We start from the raw sequence: 23,941 nt of genomic DNA, 5'->3' as shown, positions 1-23,941 counted from the left end.
TCCTCAACCTTACCATTATCATCATCTCAGAAAACTCTCACCCTCTGATGGAGCATTAATAGTTCCTGCAAATACTGACGGAGCAATAGTTTCCTGCAAATACTGTCATAGCACTTGCAACGACAAAGGTGGGCAATGAAGAAAAGTGCCTGAAGAGGCTATTCACATCTCTGGGGAACTAGAGATCATGATTGTAGATCACCAGAGATCAAAAGGAAGCAACAATTTTGACCTAGTTTCAAGCATGACGATGAGATGATCTCATATCTTGTCGATACTTGGGCCGCAGGAAAGATTTTAAGGCAATCAGGATTGTCTAGCTACTTCACCAGTTGTTCTCGGTGATGGAAGAGTCTTTACTGGAGGTCAGTGTCAGTGAGTTGCGAGTGGAGAGAGACGATGGGAGGGAAGTGAATGAGAGGGGCCGAGAAATGTTCTAGAGGGCATTTTAGCAATTTGATTATATGTGGGGTATTTTGGTGTTAACTACTTAAATTTGAAAACATAACAGTCAATGATGGAAAAGTTAACTCTTGGGTTTTTTGAAAAATGAAAAGTGGACAGCTTGTAATATTTTTCACTTAAGTGAGCAGTCAAGAGTTTCAGTCCAACTTAAATGGGTGCCCTAAAAAAAACTCATGCCAAATGGTGGTGAATGGTATTAAATCCAATCATATGATTTGAAAATTTTATTTCTCAACATAAATAGAGGAAAATTCCTCTCAGATTTAGACTCCCTTAACTGTCTAAAATTTCTTATGAGATAAAATTTCCTCTCCATCTAGGTGGAGAATCTGAAGATTGAACAAGTCTGTGTAACCCATTCAACGATTATATGTAAATTTCTAGTACCACCTCTCAGTGGTGAGGTCCCTAAGATTTAAAAAGCCTGCAACCTTCAATGCTGAGGTCTTAACATGTCACTTGTATGTCATGACTCGTGGAACCCCAAATAAATCCAACAATGTGGAGATATGGACATATCTGTCTCAATTTACAATTTATTAAGGGCCTGTTTGGTTACATGAATCTAGAGATTTCAAATCTCCGGATTCATGAATTTGAGAGTTATACCCGTTTGGTTGTAAAAATCTCTAGATTCATGAAATCTAGAGATTCACCTTTTTACACTAAAAACGTGAATCAGTGATTTATGGGTAATGGGTGAAATCCGAGATTTCAAAAAAGCTATACATTTGCATATTCACAAAAATCACGTCGATCAAATAGTTTTTTAGGATGAATCCACGAATTTCATTCCACAACCAAACATCTAATTTTATAAATTATAACTCCATAGATTTGAAATCTCCGGACTCATGTAACCAAACAGGCCCTAATGTGTTTTTCATTCAAAGGATTCATTTTCCACTCTTGGTCTTGGTCTTCCCACTTGTGTAGTGAGACATGTGAATTTGTATGGGATAATTTCATTGTTGGAAGGATATCTTGGGGTCCTCAACTTTGTTAAATTTGAGAACGGCCATGAGAAATTAATTGATTCATAAAACTCAGCTTGAGCCAGTATCAAATCAACAAATCGGTAGGACTTCCAAACCAAGAAGAAATGAAGGATTAAGAGTTGGTTGGACCTCAAAAGCAAACTGTACTTAAACAATTTATCACTTCCACATTGTTCTTTTTGGTGGGGGTGTTCCTCTAAATTCTCAAACGACGCCAAAAACCTCAAGAACCTGATATATTTATACAGGTCATCAGTAACAAATTTCTTATGCTCCCAGGGTGTCGAAGAAAAGATAAAAGAATTGTTTACCTCAGAACTCAGAGTTGGTATCACTCATTGAGTTCATAAAAATTCAATCGTGTAAACTGGGTCAAATCAAACGATTCCAGGACTAATCAAATAGGAATCCCATGATAGCTAATCTTGTACCCAGTTTTAAGTTTTTGAACCTTTAGCCTGCTCACAGAGTAAAAGAGGGTGGCAAAAATATAAACATCAAAATGCATGTGGTTTAGGAGTTTGTTGGGTTTTATCATACCCAAGGTAGGATAATGAAAAAAGAATCTTTTCATTCAATTGATGTAAGTACTGAAACAGTGAGATGCCAACATTAATTCCCACCCAAGTGTGTAAATTGTTACAACAGCCACTAGTCTCTGCTTATAATGCAGGTCAATGTAGACTTGCACTAGCTTAATATTTTCCAACCATTTGAAACCAAAGAGACTAGCAACGAAGCACTGATGGAAGAAGGCTTTGCCATTGCATCAGCGCTACTATCCCCAGAAGCATCAGTGGTTGGAGGCATCACAAGAAGAACACCGCGCGACTCGATCTTCCTAAGAAACTCTTGTGTGAGAGTATCGTCAAAGTCCCCCTTGGACGTATCCATTGATGGTGCAACTACAAGCAGCTTATTACTAAAGTCCCAGGCTCCAACAATGGATGTCAAAAGGTCATCACTTAAGCCCAATGCAATCTATCAGAATAGAGAGGAGAACCAACATAAGATTGAGCAATGTACATTACATAAAAAACAGAAGACAAAGGCTCTTTTTGGTATCAACAATTCTCATTCTCTATTATGCCTATTTAAAAGAAATGAGTACAAGAATTCATTATTGGTTAAGAATGAAAAATGGTTTGGTGAATTTTGTCAAAAATAAATTATAGAATGAAAAATAAGTTTGGAATGTCAAAATAAAAAATTGTTAGAAAATGATAGTGAGCAAGTGAAAAAAGAGGAAAGAGAAAAAAAAATGTATGATTTTTTATAAAAGAATGTGTATTGACTATTTTACCCACATCTTAACTAGTAAACATTTGCATAAATGAAGAGAATTCCATTTTCATCATAATCCATAATAGACATTTTTGTCTATTATGGATTTTGAAGATTTTTCTATTATTTTAAATAAAAACAAAACTAATAATAGATGCCGAATAACTTAAAATAATGAAAATTTCTCATAATTGAGAATGATAATTGATACCAAAAATAGCCTAAAAAGAATGACAGAAACAAGATTTTTCAAGAGTATTTAACAAACTGTGAAAAAACTATTCCAGAAACAATAAGACCCGAACTATATTAATGACTTATACAACCTCTAGGTCAAGATGGGAGGAACTGAACAAAACATAGATGGTACTGTAAACATTAAAAGAGTTGTGCAAGTTATATCTAACTACCCAAATGCAACTCAAATCAGGAAGGAAGTTGAAGTCTATAATCAGGTTTAGACTCAGCTTAAGTAAACTTGACATGAAGATCGTTTCCAATTGCATTAACCAAATTTAGCAGTTGAGTTTCCAATGAAGAAAATCTCAGCTATGAGTTCCTACTTTCAAGTAAGCAGGGAAAAGAGTTCACATGAAAATGAAGGTATGTTAGGCTTTTATTCGTTAAGAAGCATAAATGAGCAAGACCAGAGAACACCCAAAAATGCCAACCTAGCCATATCTACTTAAGCAATTAACAAGATGTCAGAAGTTGAACAAATGCTGAGGGTTGCATTTTGGGTAAGAAGTTGATCTTAATAAAATGCCACAACTGGAAGAGGCGATAACCTCCAGATGGAATTGATAGCCTTCTAAATATATTATAGCTCCCTGAATTATTTCACTAGTTTACCACAAATCAAAAACCCAGTGAACAGTAGTTTACTAATTAGAAAATATGTACCTTGCCAAGTGTATTGGTTGACAGGGGTGCGATAACCATGACATCAGCCCACTCACAAAGCACATCATGAAACATTTTGTATTCTGATTTCTTCCAACGGCGCCATTCAGTGTCATCAACGTAAACAGAAACACTATCAGGCATTGATGGTGTATCAATAAGCTGTAAAAATGTCTTGGTGACGACCGTTTTAGTGTCTGCCCATCGACGGAGAAAATTCCTTAAAACCTGAAACTTCATTTCAGCTACGCTTCCACTTGCAGCTAATAAAATCCGAGGCCTTCTAGTTGTAGGAACTACATTATTTTGTATCGAAATCCCTCCGGAACTACCAACTGGTTCCTGACTGGCCATAACCTACACAGGAACACTCCCAGAGTCAGAGATAAAAGCAAAATCAAGATATTGTCGCACGACATTGTGCTATTTGTTCTGTTAACAAGCAACTGAATACCACAATGGACAAGCAGGAAAACTCGCAGAAAGAAATGAGATTGTCCCATTAACACATCAAGAATTAATAGTAACCAGAATCTGTGAACAGACTCAATCTATCTCCAAGAATCCTGGTAAGGGCCGTAGGTGAGTTTGTTTCAAAGAGAGTGAAAATAGAAATCTGAAAGCACAAAAATCTGATGCTTGTTTTCAATTTGCTCTTGATTAATCAAGAATTCAAATCTTGATAGAGTTAATGTTATTCAATGTAGTCTCAGAGCTACAATTTTCGGTTCATTTTCTGGTCCCTACGTAATGAATGAAGATTGAACAAGAATGAAAATTCAAAAGAAATCAGATTTTAACATATAAAAATCAAATAGAGATGGGAGATCAAAGGTGTTCATCATAACTATTTAGTTTCTGCTAATACGACCGAGTGCAGATCCATAATGATTAAAGACAACCCAAGAAAACAAAGAAGAAGAAGAAGAAGGAATACCAAGGACTCAGAAATGATCAAATATGCCAAACCTGTATATACTTTTTAGTAGAATTCATAGGAAGATCAGGTAATCACATCAGCAGTCGGAGAATTGGGGGGGTGGGGGGGAAGAAACTTTAAGGGCCACTTACTTCGCCTTCACAAAATCTCAACTGCACCAGAAACCACAGATAGTTGAACTCCAAGCTTCAAAGGAGAGAAAGAGAAAGAGAGACCTAACAATTAGTGAGTAAAAGAAACGGTATTAAGATCACAACTCCAAGGAAAAACAAAGACCAGTTTCTGATACGTGGGACGTTTAAAAGCCCTACAATTCAACTTCTGATTTGGTCATAACCAATCTTGATTTCTATGGAGCCAAAATAAACTCCAATTCTTCCAGACTTACAAACCTTGCCACCACCGTAAACAAACTCAAATTAATTTTGACCAAATCACCAAAAACGAAACCAACAATTAGAAGACAGAAGAGAACACAGGGAAAACCACATGCCGATAAACTGAAATTTATGTATTGTCTACACAGAAAGCAGAAGGAAAGCATCGGAAACTACCTTGAATGCTACTCAAGTTTCAAACGATGGCTAGTTTAACGGAAAATTTGACGCCGCCGGCGACAAGAACACAAGAATGATTATCTTGAGTTGATTGGCTATCTCTCGCATTCTTCAACAGCGATAAAAAAAAAATCAGACGAAATCAAAACGCAACTGAAGCAAATACCCTCGCATAAATATGTTATCTCTCTGCTCTTTCATCGAGTTTAGAACTCATTTCATCTTCTCGTTGGCGGTTGCCTTTCTAAGTTAAAAGGACGAAAATACCCTTACATAAATATGTTATCCTTTCCGTATCCATTTCTTGCGTTTTTGGCGCGATCATTCGTTTTCAATAACTAGTAACTACTTAACTGAAACCCGGTGTCCATTCACTGTGTCAACTCAGTTCAATCGGGATCCCCTAAGCCCATTACAGGTCAAATCAAACACGCTAGATCTGTATAATCCAGCTTCCTCCGCTTATCTTTTATAGCATCTAATCATAATCATAGTTTTAAGCAAGGTACTTGTGTTGCCGTATCGGTGCCTGGTGATACGCCTGATACGGCGACGCAAGTCGACATGTCAGGCGACTTTTGGCGATATGCAGGTGCGTGTTTCTTCTTCTTCTTCTCCTCAAATATGCCACTTGTGGTTGGCATCGCAACTTCCACCACCATGAACCTGAAGAAGCCTCCCTTCCCTTCGACTTCCACTACCACCACCACCACCACCTTCTAAGCTCTAACACCACTTGTGCCCAAAGCCCCAATTCACCTTCCCCACCTCCACTTTCTTCTTCTTACTACCCATCAACACCTTACATGTTACTGGCTTTGAACTCGAGTCTCTCTGTTCCATCAGATTCCCATCAACTGGTTAATAATTACAATCATCAAGTGACTGTAGGAGCAACCACTGCAACTCCTAATGGACGAAAGAGGTTCAGGTCGAAATTCAGTCAGGAGCAGAAGGAGAATATGCTTGATTTCTTAGAGAAATTGGGTTGGAAGATGCAAAATAGAGATGAGGAAACGAACAACATGTCGACCGTCGGGGTAGTCGGTGTGTCCGGTCGGGGTAGTGGGTGGTGCTGGTGTCGGAGAAATCGAACGACATGTCAACCGTCGGTGATGGTGATATATCGCCGACTTTATGTTTATTTCGTGTCGCCCCCCAATGACGATGTACACTGGTTTTAAGCAATGTGCGATTTTTTGGCGAACTTCGCCATTGCACCGTCCTACAAAACTAGAGAAACAACGAATTTTGCTGAAATTCGAACAAAGCTTTGTCCTGTAAGGTTGGTTCATCATCTAGAACTGTACCATACATCAAGCTTTTATCAAATTAGATTTTCTAATCGGACTTTGAGGCTAAGTTGGAGGTTTTTATATATGGTATGGTTTGGGCAAGGCAGTTACATGTGAAGAAGGTTTGGGTTGAGTGCGATTCTATAGCAGTGGTGGTTCTCATTTAGAAAAGGAGGATAGCCTGGTATATTCTTCAATGATGGTGAGATAAAATCTCCCATTGCTATAAGGAGACCAATACGGCAGAGGATTGTTAGCCGAAGAAAATATAATATTAGAGTTTTGCATCATGAAGGATAATAATATAGCGGTATGGTAGGAGAAATATAGCAGAAGTTTGGCATATGGTACAACTGCAGAATTGGAGTAGTGATTCAAAAATTAAATACTCAATAAACACACACACATGACATTCAACCATTTCATTGTCCACTGAAGTTGGGTTGTATGCCTTCTAATTTAGGTCAACCATAGATAGCATGTAGCAATTCAAATTATGATCGGAACTTTAATTTCATTCAAAATATTTTCAATTAAACAAACTCAAACAAACACAATGTGGACTGTAATAATTTAGATCACACTCCATGTTTTCTTCTTTCTTCAAACCGATTAGGGAGAACACATCACATGTGCATATGCATGTGCATCATTACTAGCATATATATGTCAAATTGTCAAGAGGCCGGTCTCCATGGAAGATCGAGTATTTCTTCTAAAGTGCATTAAGAAAAGTAGCCAAAAGACTATCATAGGGTTGCTCTCTTTGATGGTATATTTAAATTATATAAAAGATTTACTTTGAAGATGTAGGCAAGGTATGCATAAATTGGCATGGATGAACATCAAATTCCACCCCCCCCCCTGAAAAAAAATGATAATAAAAAAAAGAAGCAAAGTGTCTCTCTAAGTTTCCATTTCTATTTTTGGTCTATATACCACACCAAACAACTAGTCAGTCATATTATTTTAGTGTTTGAGGTTTTAGACATAAGATGTCAAAGGCAAAAAGAAATGTCTTATGATAATTCCACTAATAAGGTTAAATTTTCTCTTGGAATTTTCTCATTCATCTGCCTTTTTTTCTTTTTAAGTCATATGGTTAGTTTTCTAGTTGGCTTCGTGTTTAGTACGGTCTCAAATTAAGTTCATTGGAAAATAAGAATTTATGTAATTGATCCTATTTAGTTTGAACAAGGCTTATTGTTGTTATTGTTATTGATGATAGTTTCTCCCCTACATGCTTAACCCTGTTACCATTTAAAAGGATTACATGAGCAGATGAAAAAAAAACAAAATCATGATTTTCCCTGCACTTCCTTCATTGGCTTTTGAACTATGTTGAAATAGAATAGCATTCCTCTAATATCATTCAGTCAACTCTCAATCCTTGATTAATCAAAAGGGATCTCCTACACTCAACATTGTTTCTAACTCTCCTAATAGAGTAAACTTTCACCCTTTGTTGGCCACCCTTAATTGCTAGAAACACTTCAAAAAAATAGAATTTGTTGAAGATTGGTTCATTAAAAGGTTGATTTGATCAAATTATACTTTTATCACAAAAAAAAAAAAAAAGTTGGGAATCAACCAGTTTGGACTATAATTGGCTGACAATTCCCAATTTCAACTAACCTAGCTTCACCAATTTACAACCCAAAACTTTATTTTATCATGTTCTTTATGTGATGAAAAAAGAAAAAAAGAACTAAAGGGGAATACCTATCGACCATCTGTCTACATAAGATTATTACAAATTGATTCTATTAGTAGGTGGCAAATCTTTTATGTTGACTTTATTACTAGTTTTTTAGAAAAAAATAAATTATATAAACTGACCCAAATTAAAATACTTGGAAATAGTAATAGATAGATTTATTTACAACAAAGGAAGGGGTGGTAAGCTCCAAAGACTTTTTTGGTAGAAATCCTCCAAAGTAATTGAATAAACATAATAAGGCTACAACACAATCACTAGTAAATCTATTCCAAATTTCAAGTATTAATATTATGTGTCTCACTCATATGCAAATATAGTCTGATTTTGAAAGCCAATCTCAATTTTTTATTTTTTTATTTTTTTGGGGTAGAGAGCCAATCTCAATTTCAGATGGTGACATGATTCTTTTTTTTTTTTTTTTTGATCCAGCTGAAAATTTTATTAAACTCTCCAGCCTCAAACTGGAGGTGTTAAAACTTGCCCAAACAAGGAAGTGGGCTGACAACCACCACCACACATGACTCAAAGAAAACCTTTTAGCTCCTCTATCTAGAAAATCAACATGAATATTGTGTTGGGTTTGGATGTCTTGTATTCTGTGGGTCCATGTAATTATGGTTTTAGATTTTATTTGTAGTTGAAACAAAGTTTGGGTTAATTACTAGTACTGGGGTAAAATTATAATTATATTGGAATTAGGGTTTTAGGTTTCTCTATAAATAGTCTCTGTGAGATAACCCGGTGATAGGGATTGGGCAAGGCAAACAAAGGGTAATGCTGTAGGGGTGTGAGAGTGTTATGAGGTTTTCTGAAATAGTAAAACTTCTTTTCTCTCTAGTGGACATAGACAGTTTTTCCGAACTACGTTAAATCCTTCTTGTGTATTTTGCTTGTGTTCTTCTTTGTTCGTGGTTGTATATCCATTATTCCTAACACGTTGTTCAACCTATTTACATAACAAAACTGAAGATGTTGAAAATGAGTTTTAAATCTTATTACATCCCCACAAGATACCTACACTAACCCAATTGATGGATTGGGGCAAACCCATTAAAAGAAGAAATTGCTTGCACTTCTTCTTCTTCATCTGTTTGTTCAAATGAAATCTGCAAGATCCCCACACTCCCAAACTTCAAATATTTTCTTTGAAGAGCTTCACATGAAGCCATGGCTATTAGTAGTTCTCTATTTGCAAAAAGGGACATTTGAGCCCCATTGTGTTTGGTTTGTGGTAGTGGTGTTGAGAGTATGAGTCATGCTTTATTTAATTGTTCTCATGTCAAAGACTATTGGAAACTTTCTCCCTTGAGTATTGATAACTCAATGAAATAGAGTTGAGTTTGGTAATTTTATACTTGAGATGGCTTGATTTAAGAGTATTTTATCTTTGTTTTAGTGTTAGTAGTCATTAGATGTTGTTTTAGTGAGTCTTAACATTTTGAATTTTGTAAAGGTCATTATTGTCACTCTTGCATGAATTTCTCTTCAGATTAATGGATGAATTTGATTAACCCTCTTTCTCCTAGTAATGTAGGTGAAGACCCATAATAGAAAAAGAACATGTTCTCTAACTTTGCTGAAAGATTGCTGCAGCATCACGGAGCAGAATATTCCCAGAATAAATTCACATGGAAATGACTAAAAAGGGCTAACTAAAGGGGACTTTATTCTTGTAAATACGTGAATGTTCTCAGCCCTGGATCTCAAGGGGGATTTTCTAATCCTACAGCCAGGTTCTACCCTAATGATTGAAAACATTTAGAGAAGAAAGAGAGAAAGGGTTGCAGGAGAGATGAGGCAGAATATAATAGAAAGAGAACTAGAAAAGCTGAACTGGTAAAAAAGAAATAGAGCTGCTGGAGAGGAAGGCTGGAGTTCGTGTGGAAGCATTGGATCTCCTAGTTTTCTTTTCAGTTTTATAATTCTATCTTCTTATACTCTAGCTGAATGATGTTTATGTGCTTTTGATTTCTACTATGGGCTAAGTTCTTACTATGTTGGGATGATGAGAGTACCTGAATCTGAATTTTGAGATGTAATTATCAAGTGTTCTTTAGTTTTATTGCAGTACAATCAATTATCAATGAATTCAACATGTTAGTTATTGATTAATTTCATTTATTGATTGATCTTTCATGAATGAATGCTATGATTTTAGTTAACTGGAAAGTTAATTGAGTCTAGATGCTTACTGAATAGTGTGAGTTAACTTAATCTTTATTTGAATGTAGCTAATTAGTAGGTTGGGTTGGAATACTCACTTACCTCACATTGTCATGATTGGGATTGAGTATAAGTTGCATTCTTATTTCATTTCTCCATAGGAATATGAAAATTTTGAATTAGGATGCTAATGCATATGTGTATTGGAAAATATCATTATGCCATTTCATTCTAAGTTCTTGATATACTTTGGGCTTTAGTATTGCTATAGTATTTGCATTATAAATTCAGGGGAAGGGAAATTGATTCCCAACACTCATTTCATTCATTAAAGTTCCTTCTATTACTTATTCTCCATTTTGGTTCTTTAGTTTAATTACCTGTCATTTGGTTATTTAGTTCGTCAATCACAAACCAATCTTGTTAATCTTGTTTAAATCAGTTTACTTTTACATTGAAAGTTAAAGATAAAATTCTCCGTGAGATCGATACTCTACTTTGCGTAGCATCTTTAGACACAAGCAACACGTATTGATACAATTGATTTTTTTCATGGAAAATTTTTTCATGATTGGATGGAATTCTTCGAGGTAAGTTTAGAGTATGTCAAAATATAGATTGGGTGAATCAAATATAGAGTGCATTGGTGTGGTGCATTGGAATTCCAGAAGTGTAGCTCTATATCATGGTAAGTATGCCTCTGTTGTGCTTATTAAGACTAATTTTTTTTGTTTCCGTGTGCAAATATTTTACAACCATTTAAATGGTTCTATCAATGAGGGGGGAATTTAGCAGTCTTCTAAAAAACCTTACGGAGGATGTGGAATGTTTCCAAAGTTTTTGGATGGGTTGTCGGATACCGTAACAAACAAGGGAGGAAAGGGAGTCATTACTTGGGAAATAAATGGAATGTTTGTTGCAACCCAATGCAAAGAGGGACATGGCAACTCAGCTACGGCAATTGAGCTAGAAGCTCTAAGAGATGGATTGTTTCTAGGGAATTCTTTGGGTATCTCAAATTTGCAAATCAGCCCGGATTGCATGCCATCAGTTCTTGCTCTATAAAATTTTTTGTCATCTTTGGATGGGTGTGTTATAGTCTAGTTCAAGAGATTGTTAGATTAACTACTATTTTTTATTCTTTTTTTGGTAGCTGATTTTCTGGCTAAGGGAGCTCGTTGTCTTTCTTTGACTAGGTCTTGTTGGAGTATCCCACCAATATTTATGGTCAATCCATCTTTGTTATCGTCCAAGTCTCCTGGCTTGAACAGTTTAAAGAAGTTTTCCAGTCTTTGACAAAGAAAAGAAATAGCTACCAAGGAATCAAAGAAGATAACCAATGGGAAAAAGCTAAAGGAACCCAGTCTCTAATGGACTCACACTCTAAAGTAAGAGCTAAAACATGATTTAAACAAAGGTAGGAATTGATAGTTTTATATTAGGTTGGGACCTGATAACTATTTTATATATGTGGGACTTCTCCCTAACTCCAAAGAGATTCAAACTTTGACCTCATATTGTAAGAAATTAGTATTTACCAACTGAGCCAATCCTTTAAGGTGTCAAAGTCTTATCCTTAACGGAGAATCAAAGCCAAAATTTATCAATACCATTGATTTATGCAGATAGTGTATCACTTTATGAATTACCTCCACGAAAGAAGAAAAGGAAAACTTTATGAACTAGTCGATACCCATTTCTCATATTATGCACTATAATTAACCACATTTCTTACTACTCAAAACCATGGCAATGATGAAGAGAGAGACGTTTGAGGGGGGGGGGGGAGAGAGAGAGAGAGAAAGAGAGAACAAGACCAAGTAGGCTAATGTTGTTTGTAACCACCATTTAAGGGAGGAGGTGGTGTGGCAAGAATTGGAGGACGATGCCAATTAGGTCTCCTACAATAAGGCTTGCCTTTATTATTTGGTTGACCTCGAAAGGGAGAATGAGAAGATCTAGTATTACCATCTAAGTCAGATTAACCATAGAAGAAAATGAGTCAAAGGCTAATTCATCCTTGAGACAAATTTCTTGAGTGAGTAGATGATAGCGAGCAACACTGGCCACATATGCCTAAGAAGAAGTGGCTAGGGTTTTCAAAATGATTTCACTTACAATTCAATTTGGAATTGCATTCCCTTTTTGGGAAGAATAGAAGAGGTGTGGGTTGTTTTGAATCCATTTGTATGAGAGATTTTTTTTTTAATAAGAAAGGAAAAGAGATAACAGTAAAAGGAAATCCAATGAATAATTTTTTTAGTCTTGAGAAGATCAGAACATGTAATAAGTCATAGGAGCATAAATTGCTAACTAAAATCCACATCTAAATCCATATATGTATATATCCAAAAATGAAAACCAGTAAACATTGAAGGAGAATCTCTAAGTTCATTCAATTTTCACAGTGAAAAAGAGATAGTTGCACAGAGAAGCCCCAAGAACTAAAACTTGATTTTAAACTGGAAATGATGGGAGAGTTTCATATCAGCACACGAACTAGAATCTATCTTTCAAGATTTTTTTTTTCTTTCTACAACATAAACTACGTGCCTGTGTAATTTCATCTCACTTCTTTGCTTCTTCAATGACCAGTGGCTTTGTGTTTTTCGGTGATGGTGGAGATCGAATCCCACTATCAATGAAATTCTTACACCTTTTCTCCACCCACCCTTCACTGTCATCTTCTCCACCACATTTAAAATGATGCCCTCCACAAATTCGAGCAAAGATTCTTGCAACAATGCCGGAAATTGTGATCATAGCTAAAACCACAATCAATGTCCCAATTGACCAAATTGTCAAATGACTTGACTCTCTCACCATCACTGCCTCCTCAGGCGGCACTTCACTTAATGGTGACTTCTCATTATCCAACTTTGACATCATACAAAACAAAAAGTACCCAGTTCCTCTCTTTTGTGATTGTTTGGTTAGTGAGGAGATGATATTGAAACAAAGGCATATAACAGGAAAATTGGGTCTTCTTTGACTAACAATTGTCTTCTTTGATGATTCCAAAGTTAATTAAGAAAACGAAATGTTTGTAGACGTAAAACATTCTAAGTTGTGGTTGTGAAAGAGATGTGTCACTATTACAATTCAAGCTCAAAACCCCAATTGATGAATGTTTTGTAGCCTTCCACACCTATGTTCTTGGACTATGGGCTTTTTTTGGTACTTTTTCCAAACACTATTCTTTGGTTGTATGACCATTGGGGAAAGCGATTAGGGTTGAATCACCTCAAAGTCTACTAGTCAGATTGAACTCATCGGATGATTGAATCTTTTAAAGTGAGCATATTTCACACTTATTAAGCAGTGTATCATATGAATGTGAGGATTACGTTTCTTTTTCGGAATAGAAATCTAGTAACATGACCTTGGATTGAATATTAGAAACTTTTCGCTCCCATTCTTTGAATTGAGTTAGGATGATGGACAAAGGTTTGTGCTTCTTTCACATCTCTTCTTAATATATATAAGAAGAGATCATATGAAAAAAATTGAAAGGGGGGCGTTGGGGGAATCAGAGATGGATGGATCCCCAATGAATCATGCTCCTAATGTGCAATAGAGAAATATGGGGGAAGTACAACTTCCACCAGTCAAAGGTAGAAGATCCGGACTCCTCCCGAGAAATTAATAAAATTATTGTCACCGGCTTAGTTATTCAAAATATAAATAAAATATACTATTTTTTAAATTCTAACATCTATTGAAATTTATTACATGATATTCTCTTATAATATTATCATAAGACCTATTATTGTTTCTCTTATTAATGTGATGAGATAAAATACTCTTAAATGTATGATGAAAGAATGTAAAGAGAACACATGCAAAGAGCATAGTATATGACTCCACTTCACCTCTTACCATTACTTTTGGGTGGATTGCAGCCAAAGGCATAGTTTGTAGAATTACATTAAAACCATTCTAATGAATTTAGGAAATCCTTACAAATATTTTAGGTAATAAAGAATTTCTACCGCAAACATAAGAATTGAGAATTGACAGCAAATGCTTTGATGGAAATGAAAAGCACAGGAGATTGACTCAAAACACTCGAATTTAAACTTCTAATCCTCCGCTTCCTTAAACCAATAATTCATGCCACATGAAGAAACCCACTTATATGGAAGTTCAAAAGCCAAAGTGTATGGAAGTTAAAAGTTTAGCACCGGATTTCAACACTTGATTTAGCTGTTCGAAAAGAAGCCAACATCAGCAACACCGCGTCTGATGTTCCCAAATTAAATGCGTTAAGAAAACAGAGATCAGCGCTGATTTGATACCTTCCACTATCATTTGGTGAAAACCCCAAGTACCAAAACTTCCGTAACTGTTAGAAAACTGAACAAACTTTAAAAACATGAAAACTTAAAATGATTATTCAAGACTAACAATGTCAAGAAACAAGATGCTCAGCAGAAAACAAAATCCGTATTACTTGTAATTTAGATTTAAATCAACAAGAATTTTCTAAAGACGGAGAGAAGGGATGGGGAAGATGAACAAAATCTCGTCCATAAAGGATCTTTAGTGATGCATCAAAAAGTGTCTTGCTAAGTCCAAAAACCTAAAATCTACTCGTCTGTTTTGGTCTGGTAAAAAACGATTGCCTTTGTTGTCAGCTTTGCCAACAAATCTGTGTACTCCTGGAAAGGAGACTTTGTAAAGCTTGTCTCCCTCCAGAAATCAGGTGTTAGGAACCAGAGATATTTAGAAGACAATCGAAGGTAGCTTGCGCACAGAAAACACATTGAATTATAATGCATATACATTCTAGTTTTTCTAGCGGAACATAGTATTCTTGTTTTCAAATCAAGAATCGGTTATTCCATCCAACAATATTACTAACAAGGTTTTCCAGATGGAAGGAGCTAAAGATGGCATCGCATATGATTGATCACATGAAAAGCTAACACCATATTAGATTCAATCACAAGTAAACATAAGAAACAACTTATTTATTCTTTTCTCTTGAAGGATCTCTCACTTTCCAACATTGCCATTGGAGGAACCATTTACCACATGCCACCTTGGCGGATAATAACCGCCAAATGGATGCTTGCTGACATCAGATGCAACAAATATGTACTACTAATTCTATAAAGAAGCTGTTTATCAAACAACTAAAATGCTAGCAAACCCATTTACTGATATGGCAAAAAAATAAGGGTGATGTTTTTGCAACTTTTGAGCCTGATCTTCCATTTACATGAAGAGGAAATTTTTCAACCCACCTGGCTGGATGCATGACATATGTTCAATTTAACAACAAAATCCTCTTTTGCGAGAGGGAAAGAGAAGATTTGGATTCCTAGATTTTTATTCTTCCTAAAAAAGAAGATCTTGTTTTTAGATGGACGTGTGTCATGCACCTAGGGTTGGAAAATTCCCTACTCAAGAGGATTTTGTTTTCAGATGGACGCATGTCATTAATTTAACCATGTGGGTTGAAAAATTCCAAATCCATATGGGTTGAGGATCCAAACTCAGAACCTTTTACTCCTCTTCAATTTCTTTTTATGAAAAGCAGAGAAGGGGAGGGTTAGGGCATCACAAATTACTAGTCTAAGGAGTTAACTTTGATATGGATCAAACAAAACCAAAGCCTCCAAGGTCGCAGTCCAATGCGTTACCAATGTGATTTAAGGACAACCAATAAGCAAGACTAGGTATATTACACGACTACACTATAGTAGAGGAGTTTGAGTTAAAGTACAACTCAAAAGTATCTATATAGTGGTTACTTCCCAGATCAGAAATACTTGTAGAAGTCAAAATACATTTGAAATAGCTGGACTCAGGATTACTCAAAGTTTTGAAACAAGTAAAACACATAAGAATTAAAGCAAGCATGTATGGGTAAAAAACCATATGAAACTCATATATTCCCAAAGAGATGTTTCTGAAATGAGACTTAATTCAAGAATAGAAATAACCAATAAGACAAAAGATCCCACAGAAAAGTTCTGGAAAACAAAATAGGACAAGGGAGAACAAAGGCCTTAAAACGTGTTCTTTGACCTGCTCTGGTCTGTTTCTAGACGGGCATGATCTTCATAACCTCATCCTTGCCCATAAATATTTCCTTTAATACGCCGAGGGCTAGAGATAGACTTTGCATTCACATGGAGGTCAGACGAAAACTTGAAAACTTGCTGTTTTTTAAAATCATTGGGACTCTGGCACATCCACACACATCACACAATGGTGGTAGCTGAAGATGGACTAATATTTGAGGAAACAAACCTCCATGTGAATGTAGAGTCCATCTCCATGCCTCAGCATATCAAAGACTTATTAGCAATCCTTAACAAGATTAGCAAGAACTTGTGAGATCATTTTAATGAGAAAATTGAAACTTGAAAGTGTTTTAGAGAAAATATTGAAACCAATAGAATTTTTGAAGAGAAGACTAAAACAAAACGAAAAAGATAAATCGATATTTGTAAAGGAATTGGCAAATTTAAAATTATTGATATGTGATGTGATGTATGTTTTGTTGTTCCCTCCAAAACTTCTTAAATAGGCATACTGGTAGTTAATTACCACCATAATTAATTTTAAAATATGAATTTAATTAGATGCAACCTACCTAACCTCCTCTTTATACTACTATAATTTCTTTTCTTTTCTTTTTTTTTGGTTGCCAACCTCGGTTTCAAGGTTTTGCCCTGACTAATCCGGTGTTCGACCCGGGTCGCACACCTGACTATGATGGGTGAGTCTCCCAGTAGGGATTTTGTACATCCACAAGGTTTCGATATCGGAACCTTGCTTAAGGTAACCAAGTTGCTTACCACTTGGACTAACCCCCGATGGTATACTACTATAATTTCTACTAATCTCTATTTCAAGATTGAGATTCAAACACCATAACTATCATTTCAAATTTGAAATATATGGTCTAATTGTCGTAACTAACTCATTTTTCCATGAAATCTGATCACCAGATTTGTTGACTGTTTATTATATCAGTAACTTGCTCACTGCTAACTGTTTGCTAACTGCTAAAAACCTCATGCAACTTGTTTATCACTGACATCAGTCGCTCGTCAACAACCCATTATTGACCTTTAACGGGTAACTGTACTGAAATTCGCAAAGATGGAAATTTGCAAATATAGGGTACAAACAATATGTATAAAGGTTGTAATTGTTGCATTTCATGAAGGTCAGTAGGGCAGCCATTGGAACAAATGTGAACTCTATCTGGAGCTCTGTTCCATCATGTCCAGCCCACATACCTTTCCCATGTTAATAATATGGAATACATGCTACGTACGATCTCAGTCTAACTATGTTGCATACCTGTTGGTGTTTTTAGTAATTGAATGGTTGGGAGATTAGTATGGCATATATCATCTTCAAAGCAGTCAAAGAACATAAATTCAATTTGGTATTACTCATGCATTCAACTTGGTATTATGCACAAACCTAATTTGTTATTAGCTGCTCATGTTCCTTATCTCCAAAATCCATATGGATACCTTGTAGACAATGATCCCTCAGGACATCAGTTCATGTTAGAATAAACACCAAAAATAGCGAATTGAAAAATAAACAAAAACGAAAACACACAGAGATTTAACGTGGTTCACACACTGATGTGGTATGCTACGTCCACAAGCGAAGAGAAAAAACGAAAGGAAATCTCACAACCAATCACCAAGAACAGCGTTACACTCTCACCCATAACCCTATCGAAAATCTCAAATCTCTCAATAATGTAGTGGCGAACATAAGATTTATATATATATCGACTCCAGCAGGATAAATGGGGTCAACCCATCGGGTCGTACTTTACCGTATCGCCCCCCCCCCCCCCCCAAGCCCTCCATTTCCACCACAGATCTCCACAGATAGGACATTTGGGTCAAAACATAACAATTCATCCTGCCCAAAATTTAATACTAAATAGTTCACCCAGGTCATGCCCTGACCTGACATGATCCTATTGACCTGGATGAACAGGTAGCCTGTGAATGCCTTAAACCATCATTGCATTGATGATAGGCCAGTTTTCAGATGCTTCAAATTTATCTGCCACTCAATAATTAAGATCAACCCCTCAAAGCGTTCCATTAATCAAGGCCTTGAGTCTCCTTTATACTGATGCGCCCGGAAGTGGATTAGACGCTTCAAGTTTCTCAAGCTGGAGAGGTCCAAGAATATTTCCATGAATCGGCAGTTACTAAAATTCCACGACTCCAAGGATTCCAATCAAATGAGGTTTGGAATCTCCTTCAGGTTGACACACCCAGTAAAAGATAGATGCTGCACTCTTATACGCGTATACATGTTGAAATCTGGAAAACTTTCCATAGATTTGCAATTCCTAAAATCAATTGTCTCCAGAGGTGCTAGGAAACCTTGAATCTCCTTAAGATTGATGCCTCCTGCACTAGATAGATGCTTCAAGTAATGCGAATAAAAAAAGGGTAACTTTCTATGGATATACAGTACATGATTTCTAGCATTCTCAGGATTTCCTAGTCATCTAGCCGTAGTATATGGGATAATGATGAGCGCCCCCTTTATTGGGAAAAAGTCATGTGCTGTGCACAGGAGTGCACCACAAAAGGAACCCAATTTTGAAACCCGTTTAACAAACACCCACCCGTTTCTAGCTACCCGATTGCACGCGCATCATTCTTCTTCTTTTGTTTTCTCTTATTGAACTACAGCACCTTTATATAAGTTTCTCTGACGGGCTCCTCTTCCCAGCAAAGAATCATGCAATGTGCCTTATCACTGTTGTCTCCATGATCTTGTACTCTAAACATCAATTTCCTCGAATGATTCTAAAAACCAAAAAAAAAAAAAAAAAAACGCACTGGTAACTCTGTTTTTGCAAACCCAAATCTCTCCCTACCCTCTCTGGTTTGGTATTTGATTAACATGTTAAGTCAGTCTCCTCATGTGGTTCGTTATTTCTCTGTGGGTGCAATTTAATTTTTTGATACGAATATCTCGTATATGGCATTTTGATTAACAAACATAAGTCAAACCCTTATCATTAGTTTCCTTTTTCCTTTCTAGTGCCGACCATGTATTTGTTGGGAACATTATATCATAATTATGTACCTTGTTTTCATTACAAACTAACTCATAATGGCCATCAGGAATGCAAAAAGTTGTCTTAGGCACGTCCTCAGGCTTCACCCGAACTTGATTTTATATATGTATAATTAATGCCGCCGAACGGGTGCGAACCCAATACCTCCCCTAGGGAAGTTCGGCCTTTAACTGCTTTAGCAATCCATCATTGGCTTCACCTGAACTTGATGGTAACCTCAAAGTAGATCAAGTTTAGAGAAAAATGGTGCCCCATGTGACTCATCAAATAGCTCATCAATGGTTGAAATGGGAAACGTATCATTGATCGTGATGACATTAGGAGCCCTATAATCTACACAAAATCTCCAGGTTCCATCTTTATTTTCAACCAACAGGTTTGGAGAAGAAAAAGGACTGTGACTTGGCCGAATAATTCCACTTTGCAACATTTCTTCTCCTGTTTTTCCAACTCATTCTTTTGATAATTTGGATACCAGTTGACTTCCCACTTGGAGATGAATCTAAAGATTCTGCTCTCCAGTAGGTGGTAAGCCCGTAGGTTCATCAAACACATCCACAAAATCCTCTAGTCTTATTCAAATCTAGGCAATCAACTATTGCTTCTGTAGTGGATACTCCATTGGGCTCAATTATGAACAATGCAGAAAATATTGGGCCTCCACAAGTTTCTCAACTCCAATATTGAAGTTGGACCGGTGCATGCTCCTTTCCCCTGTCAAGGTAATTTGGCCCATTCCCTTCCCAAAAGAAATGGTTAAATGCTGGTAGCTAAAAAGTATTGGGCCCAATTCGGCCAACCACTGGACCCTTAAAATGAGATCCATGCCAACTAAAGGTAAAACATAAGCACTGACCTTAGTGGGAAATTTATCTGATCCATTTACTTGTTAGAAATGGATCATTCATTTCCTTGTGGATGTGTGACATGTATCTCAACATCACTTTAAATGGTTAAAATCAATTTATAAATCACGTCAAAGAATTGATTGATGCGACTTGTAAATGGATGTTGGACCATCCATTTCCTTGTAAGAAATATACCTGATATTGGTCTGACCTCAATGACAAATTGTGGTATGATGAGTGTTAATTTTTACCTCAGTGACAGATTGTGGTATGATGAGTGTTAATTTTGGAACTCACCTTCAGTGACACATTTGGAGTTGCAATCATCATCAAACCAAGTTGACGAGCCACCTTAGATTCGAAAAAATTATGTGTACTTCCCCGTCAATGAGTACCTAAATTGTCCATTGACACTTCTTTGGATATGAGGTTCATCCGGGCCAGCTTGTGCGCACCACGATCACATCCTCAAGGGAGCTTTTATATAATTAATACCGCCGACTGGGTGCGAACCCAAGACCTCCCCTAGGTAAGTTGAGCTTTTAATTGCTTTACTAACCCATCATTGGCCTTGTCCATTGACACTTCCAGCGAAGTGAATTGCTATTGGACTCAGTGCACCAGTCATGGAGTAATAAGATAAAGCAGGTTTTACAATTTCGCCCTTTGTTTCAACTAGAATTTCAGTTTCCTCTGCCTCTATTATCTCAAAATCACTAGTATTCTCTTCCTCAAACTCAAAAAGAAACAATTGTCGCTGCTAAGGGGATTCCAGGCTTAAGTTTTTCATCACCCTTGAGCATTTACTTTTCATCGTCTTTCTAGCTTTTTAAGTCCTCGACCTTGGGATAGTGTTGATCCTAATTTAATTAACACTTCAAAGTTGGTTGACCAGCCTTTAAACCAGTTGGTTGACAGCCTTAAAACCAGCCCACACTCGCTCTTTCTCTTCTAAACAAGTTGACCCATGGTCACAATTAAAGGCCGGGCTAAGGTATAGCTCAAGGTTTTAAAGTCCAGCCTAACCAAGCCCTGTAGTAGCCCTGATTTTGCACCTTACAGAATCTGAAAAGATTCTCATATTTGTCTTTGCTACGCTAAAGGTACAACACACTGAAACAGCAAACAGAGATGGATCTACTTCTTCTTTCCCCTTTCCAATCCTTCCACTTCTTATTCTGCTTTCTCTCCCACTTTAACGTTTTTATTATTACCTTTGCAATCTCTATTTCTACAGCATCAGCAACCATGTAAGAGCTTAAGCTCTCTTTAGGGGCTAGATCTACGTTCACTGGGCGATTTCTGAGATGGGTGCCTCCAAGGTAAGATGTGTACTTCATCTTCTTTTTAAGACTGATCTCCTCTATTTTGCAGGATGATGTGATGCTACCTCTCTGCCTCCTGTTAGCATTCCTGGTCACGCGCCTCTACCTAGGCGTTGCTACCCCTTACTCTGAAACCAAATTCGTGCAATAATCCTCCAAACCATACCCAAATTTTCTTGATCCATGCATTTTCACATTTTCAATTATGGCTTGTACAAAGCCTGTGTACCAACCCAAATTTTTTTCTATTTATGGAAGACCTACTTATACCTTTTGTTAACCATCTGCCATATCTCCCACACACTTCATTCCCGCTGCCAGTTCCTCTGCGAACACTATTGTCCACAGGCCCTTCTACTACTTCCCTCTTGAAGATGGGGGAGAACTTCACCTTCTTTTATATCTGCTCGTCCTTCCCACCAGCCACCTCCTGCAATGTCAAGCTCCTCCTTCCTCACAACATCCATATGAAAAGGAAAAAGGAAAAGCTTAATCCTAGAAAGAAGTTTGCCCTTCGAGCACCTGGGTTATGAACTGTGATATTCCCACCACCCTGTGATTGAGGAAGGAAATTCTATATGGTTATGCGATTGGATTTCAGCAGGAATCCATCTTAGCAATTGGGAAGAAACTCACAACACTTTGGGCTCCTGTGGGAGCTATACAGGTCTTCTATGTTGGTATGGATACTTTTAAAGCTACTTTTATCTCAGAGGAAAGAAGAAACCAGGTCTTCTCTCTGTCACCTTGGTGGTTGGGCTCCTCACTACTTCATCTATCCCTCAAACCATTACCTGACTTCCGAACTGATGTATTATTACCTCCTATTGTTGTTTGGATCCAATTGAGAGGTATGAACAATGAACATATCAATGTGGATCAAGTTAAGACTGCTACTATTGAACTGGGAAGGATGATTGAAGTGCACATTAATCCGGTTGAGCTTGGCTTGACTGGAAACTCAGCCAGAGTAAAGATCATGCTGGATATCAACAAAAGTGTTGGCTTCAAAACATCCTTTTGTAACAGAGAGGGACTTTGGGTCTCACTGCACCTTCTATATGAGGTAAGAATACTCTGTTACAAATGTGTGGAAAAATCACACATCTTACCAAATATTGCTCAGAGGTGCTTGGTCTAGACTCAGCCATGGGTTCTCACTTGGGAAGCCCTATTTTCTTTATTTGAACCTATCCAGGGAGGTTTATCTACAGTTCTCTCTACAAAATCTCTAGAAAAAATGCTTTCTCTCCCTGCTGTTGATCTCATCAACAAAATAGATGAGACTTCTCTATCCTCAAACAAGTCTGTGAATGATTATGCTATGGTTGATACTGCTGATAAAATTGTTGTTGGAGGTGACGGTATTGACCTATTAAATTTAAATTTCAATTCCTCACCTCCCATGAATCTTGATGATGTGTTTATTATATCTGGCACTGACCCTAGGAAACCTACCGGGGGTCACTCTCATTGATTTCGAAGATTGATGCATCAAGTACCATCCCCAATAAAACTTCTCAAGGAATGGATACTTCTTTCAATCTAATGCAGACTGATGGGTGTCGAATCCACCAAAGATACTCCTTATCTCAACTGAATTTGTATTAGTAGTGAGTAGGGTCGAATCCACAGAGATTGGTGAAGATTTATTCTTTGATAAAAATTGGGGAGTTTTGAATCAACAAATTAAATAAAAATAAACGATGCAGTAGTTAACAAGAAAATTAGAATAATAAAAACTTTCGATCAAGATTCAACTTCAGAATTGATTCTCTCAATTGATCATTGACTTAAAAATAAAAACTTTAATTTTGGGTAGATTGGTTATGGTCATTGAGGATCAGTCTTCTAACAACCAATCTTTCCCTACTTTATTGATAACCTTCGGATCTGTCATTTGAGTTATTCCCTAATTAATAAACATAACCTTCGGATCTGTCCTTTGAGTTATGTCTATTAATCGCATTAAAAATTGAAAGATCCAATCCCTAGTCAATAAACCCGGAAAAGCCTTTTTTATTTAAACTAGGATATACATTCTCATAGCAAACTCTCCAGGGCATTAATTACCCATTTGAGAATACTATTTGTCACTTATATAAGAATTGACTGAGTATTGTATTAATCATAAAACAACAGGCCTCTTGTCTAAGGATTAATACAATAACATAATAAATATAGAAAACGCATAAATACCTGAGAATTAAAGAAAACTGATAATCCAAAGTCTCACAATTGGTGAAAATCAAACTTCCATTAATCTTGATCGAAAGCTAGATTTAGCTAGACATGTAAAAGAAAAACAAAGAAATGAAAATAGAAAACATTATGTTGTTCTTCCTCAAAACT

General features: G+C 36.6%; 1 protein-coding gene and 1 pseudogene across 1 annotated transcript; both read right to left on the bottom strand.

The window, feature by feature from the left end:
• Positions 1-2,153: 2,153 nt before the first annotated feature.
• LOC149011445 (putative phosphopantothenoylcysteine decarboxylase pseudogene) lies at positions 2,154-5,809 on the bottom strand (annotated as a pseudogene).
• Positions 5,810-12,893: 7,084 nt separating this feature from the next.
• On the bottom strand, positions 12,894-13,211 carry LOC149011444 (uncharacterized). The gene has a single exon (XM_089162661.1). The coding sequence runs from the start codon at positions 13,209-13,211 to the stop codon at positions 12,894-12,896; it is 318 nt and encodes a 105-aa protein (XP_089018787.1).
• Between the last annotated feature and the right edge of the window lie 10,730 nt (positions 13,212-23,941).

Source organism: Hakea prostrata, chromosome 7, assembly GCF_041222555.1.
Source record: "Hakea prostrata isolate BN-2017 chromosome 7, UWA_Hpros_2, whole genome shotgun sequence".
Classification (NCBI taxonomy): Eukaryota; Viridiplantae; Streptophyta; class Magnoliopsida; order Proteales; family Proteaceae; genus Hakea; species Hakea prostrata.
This window is presented reverse-complemented; position numbering and strand designations above follow the sequence as displayed.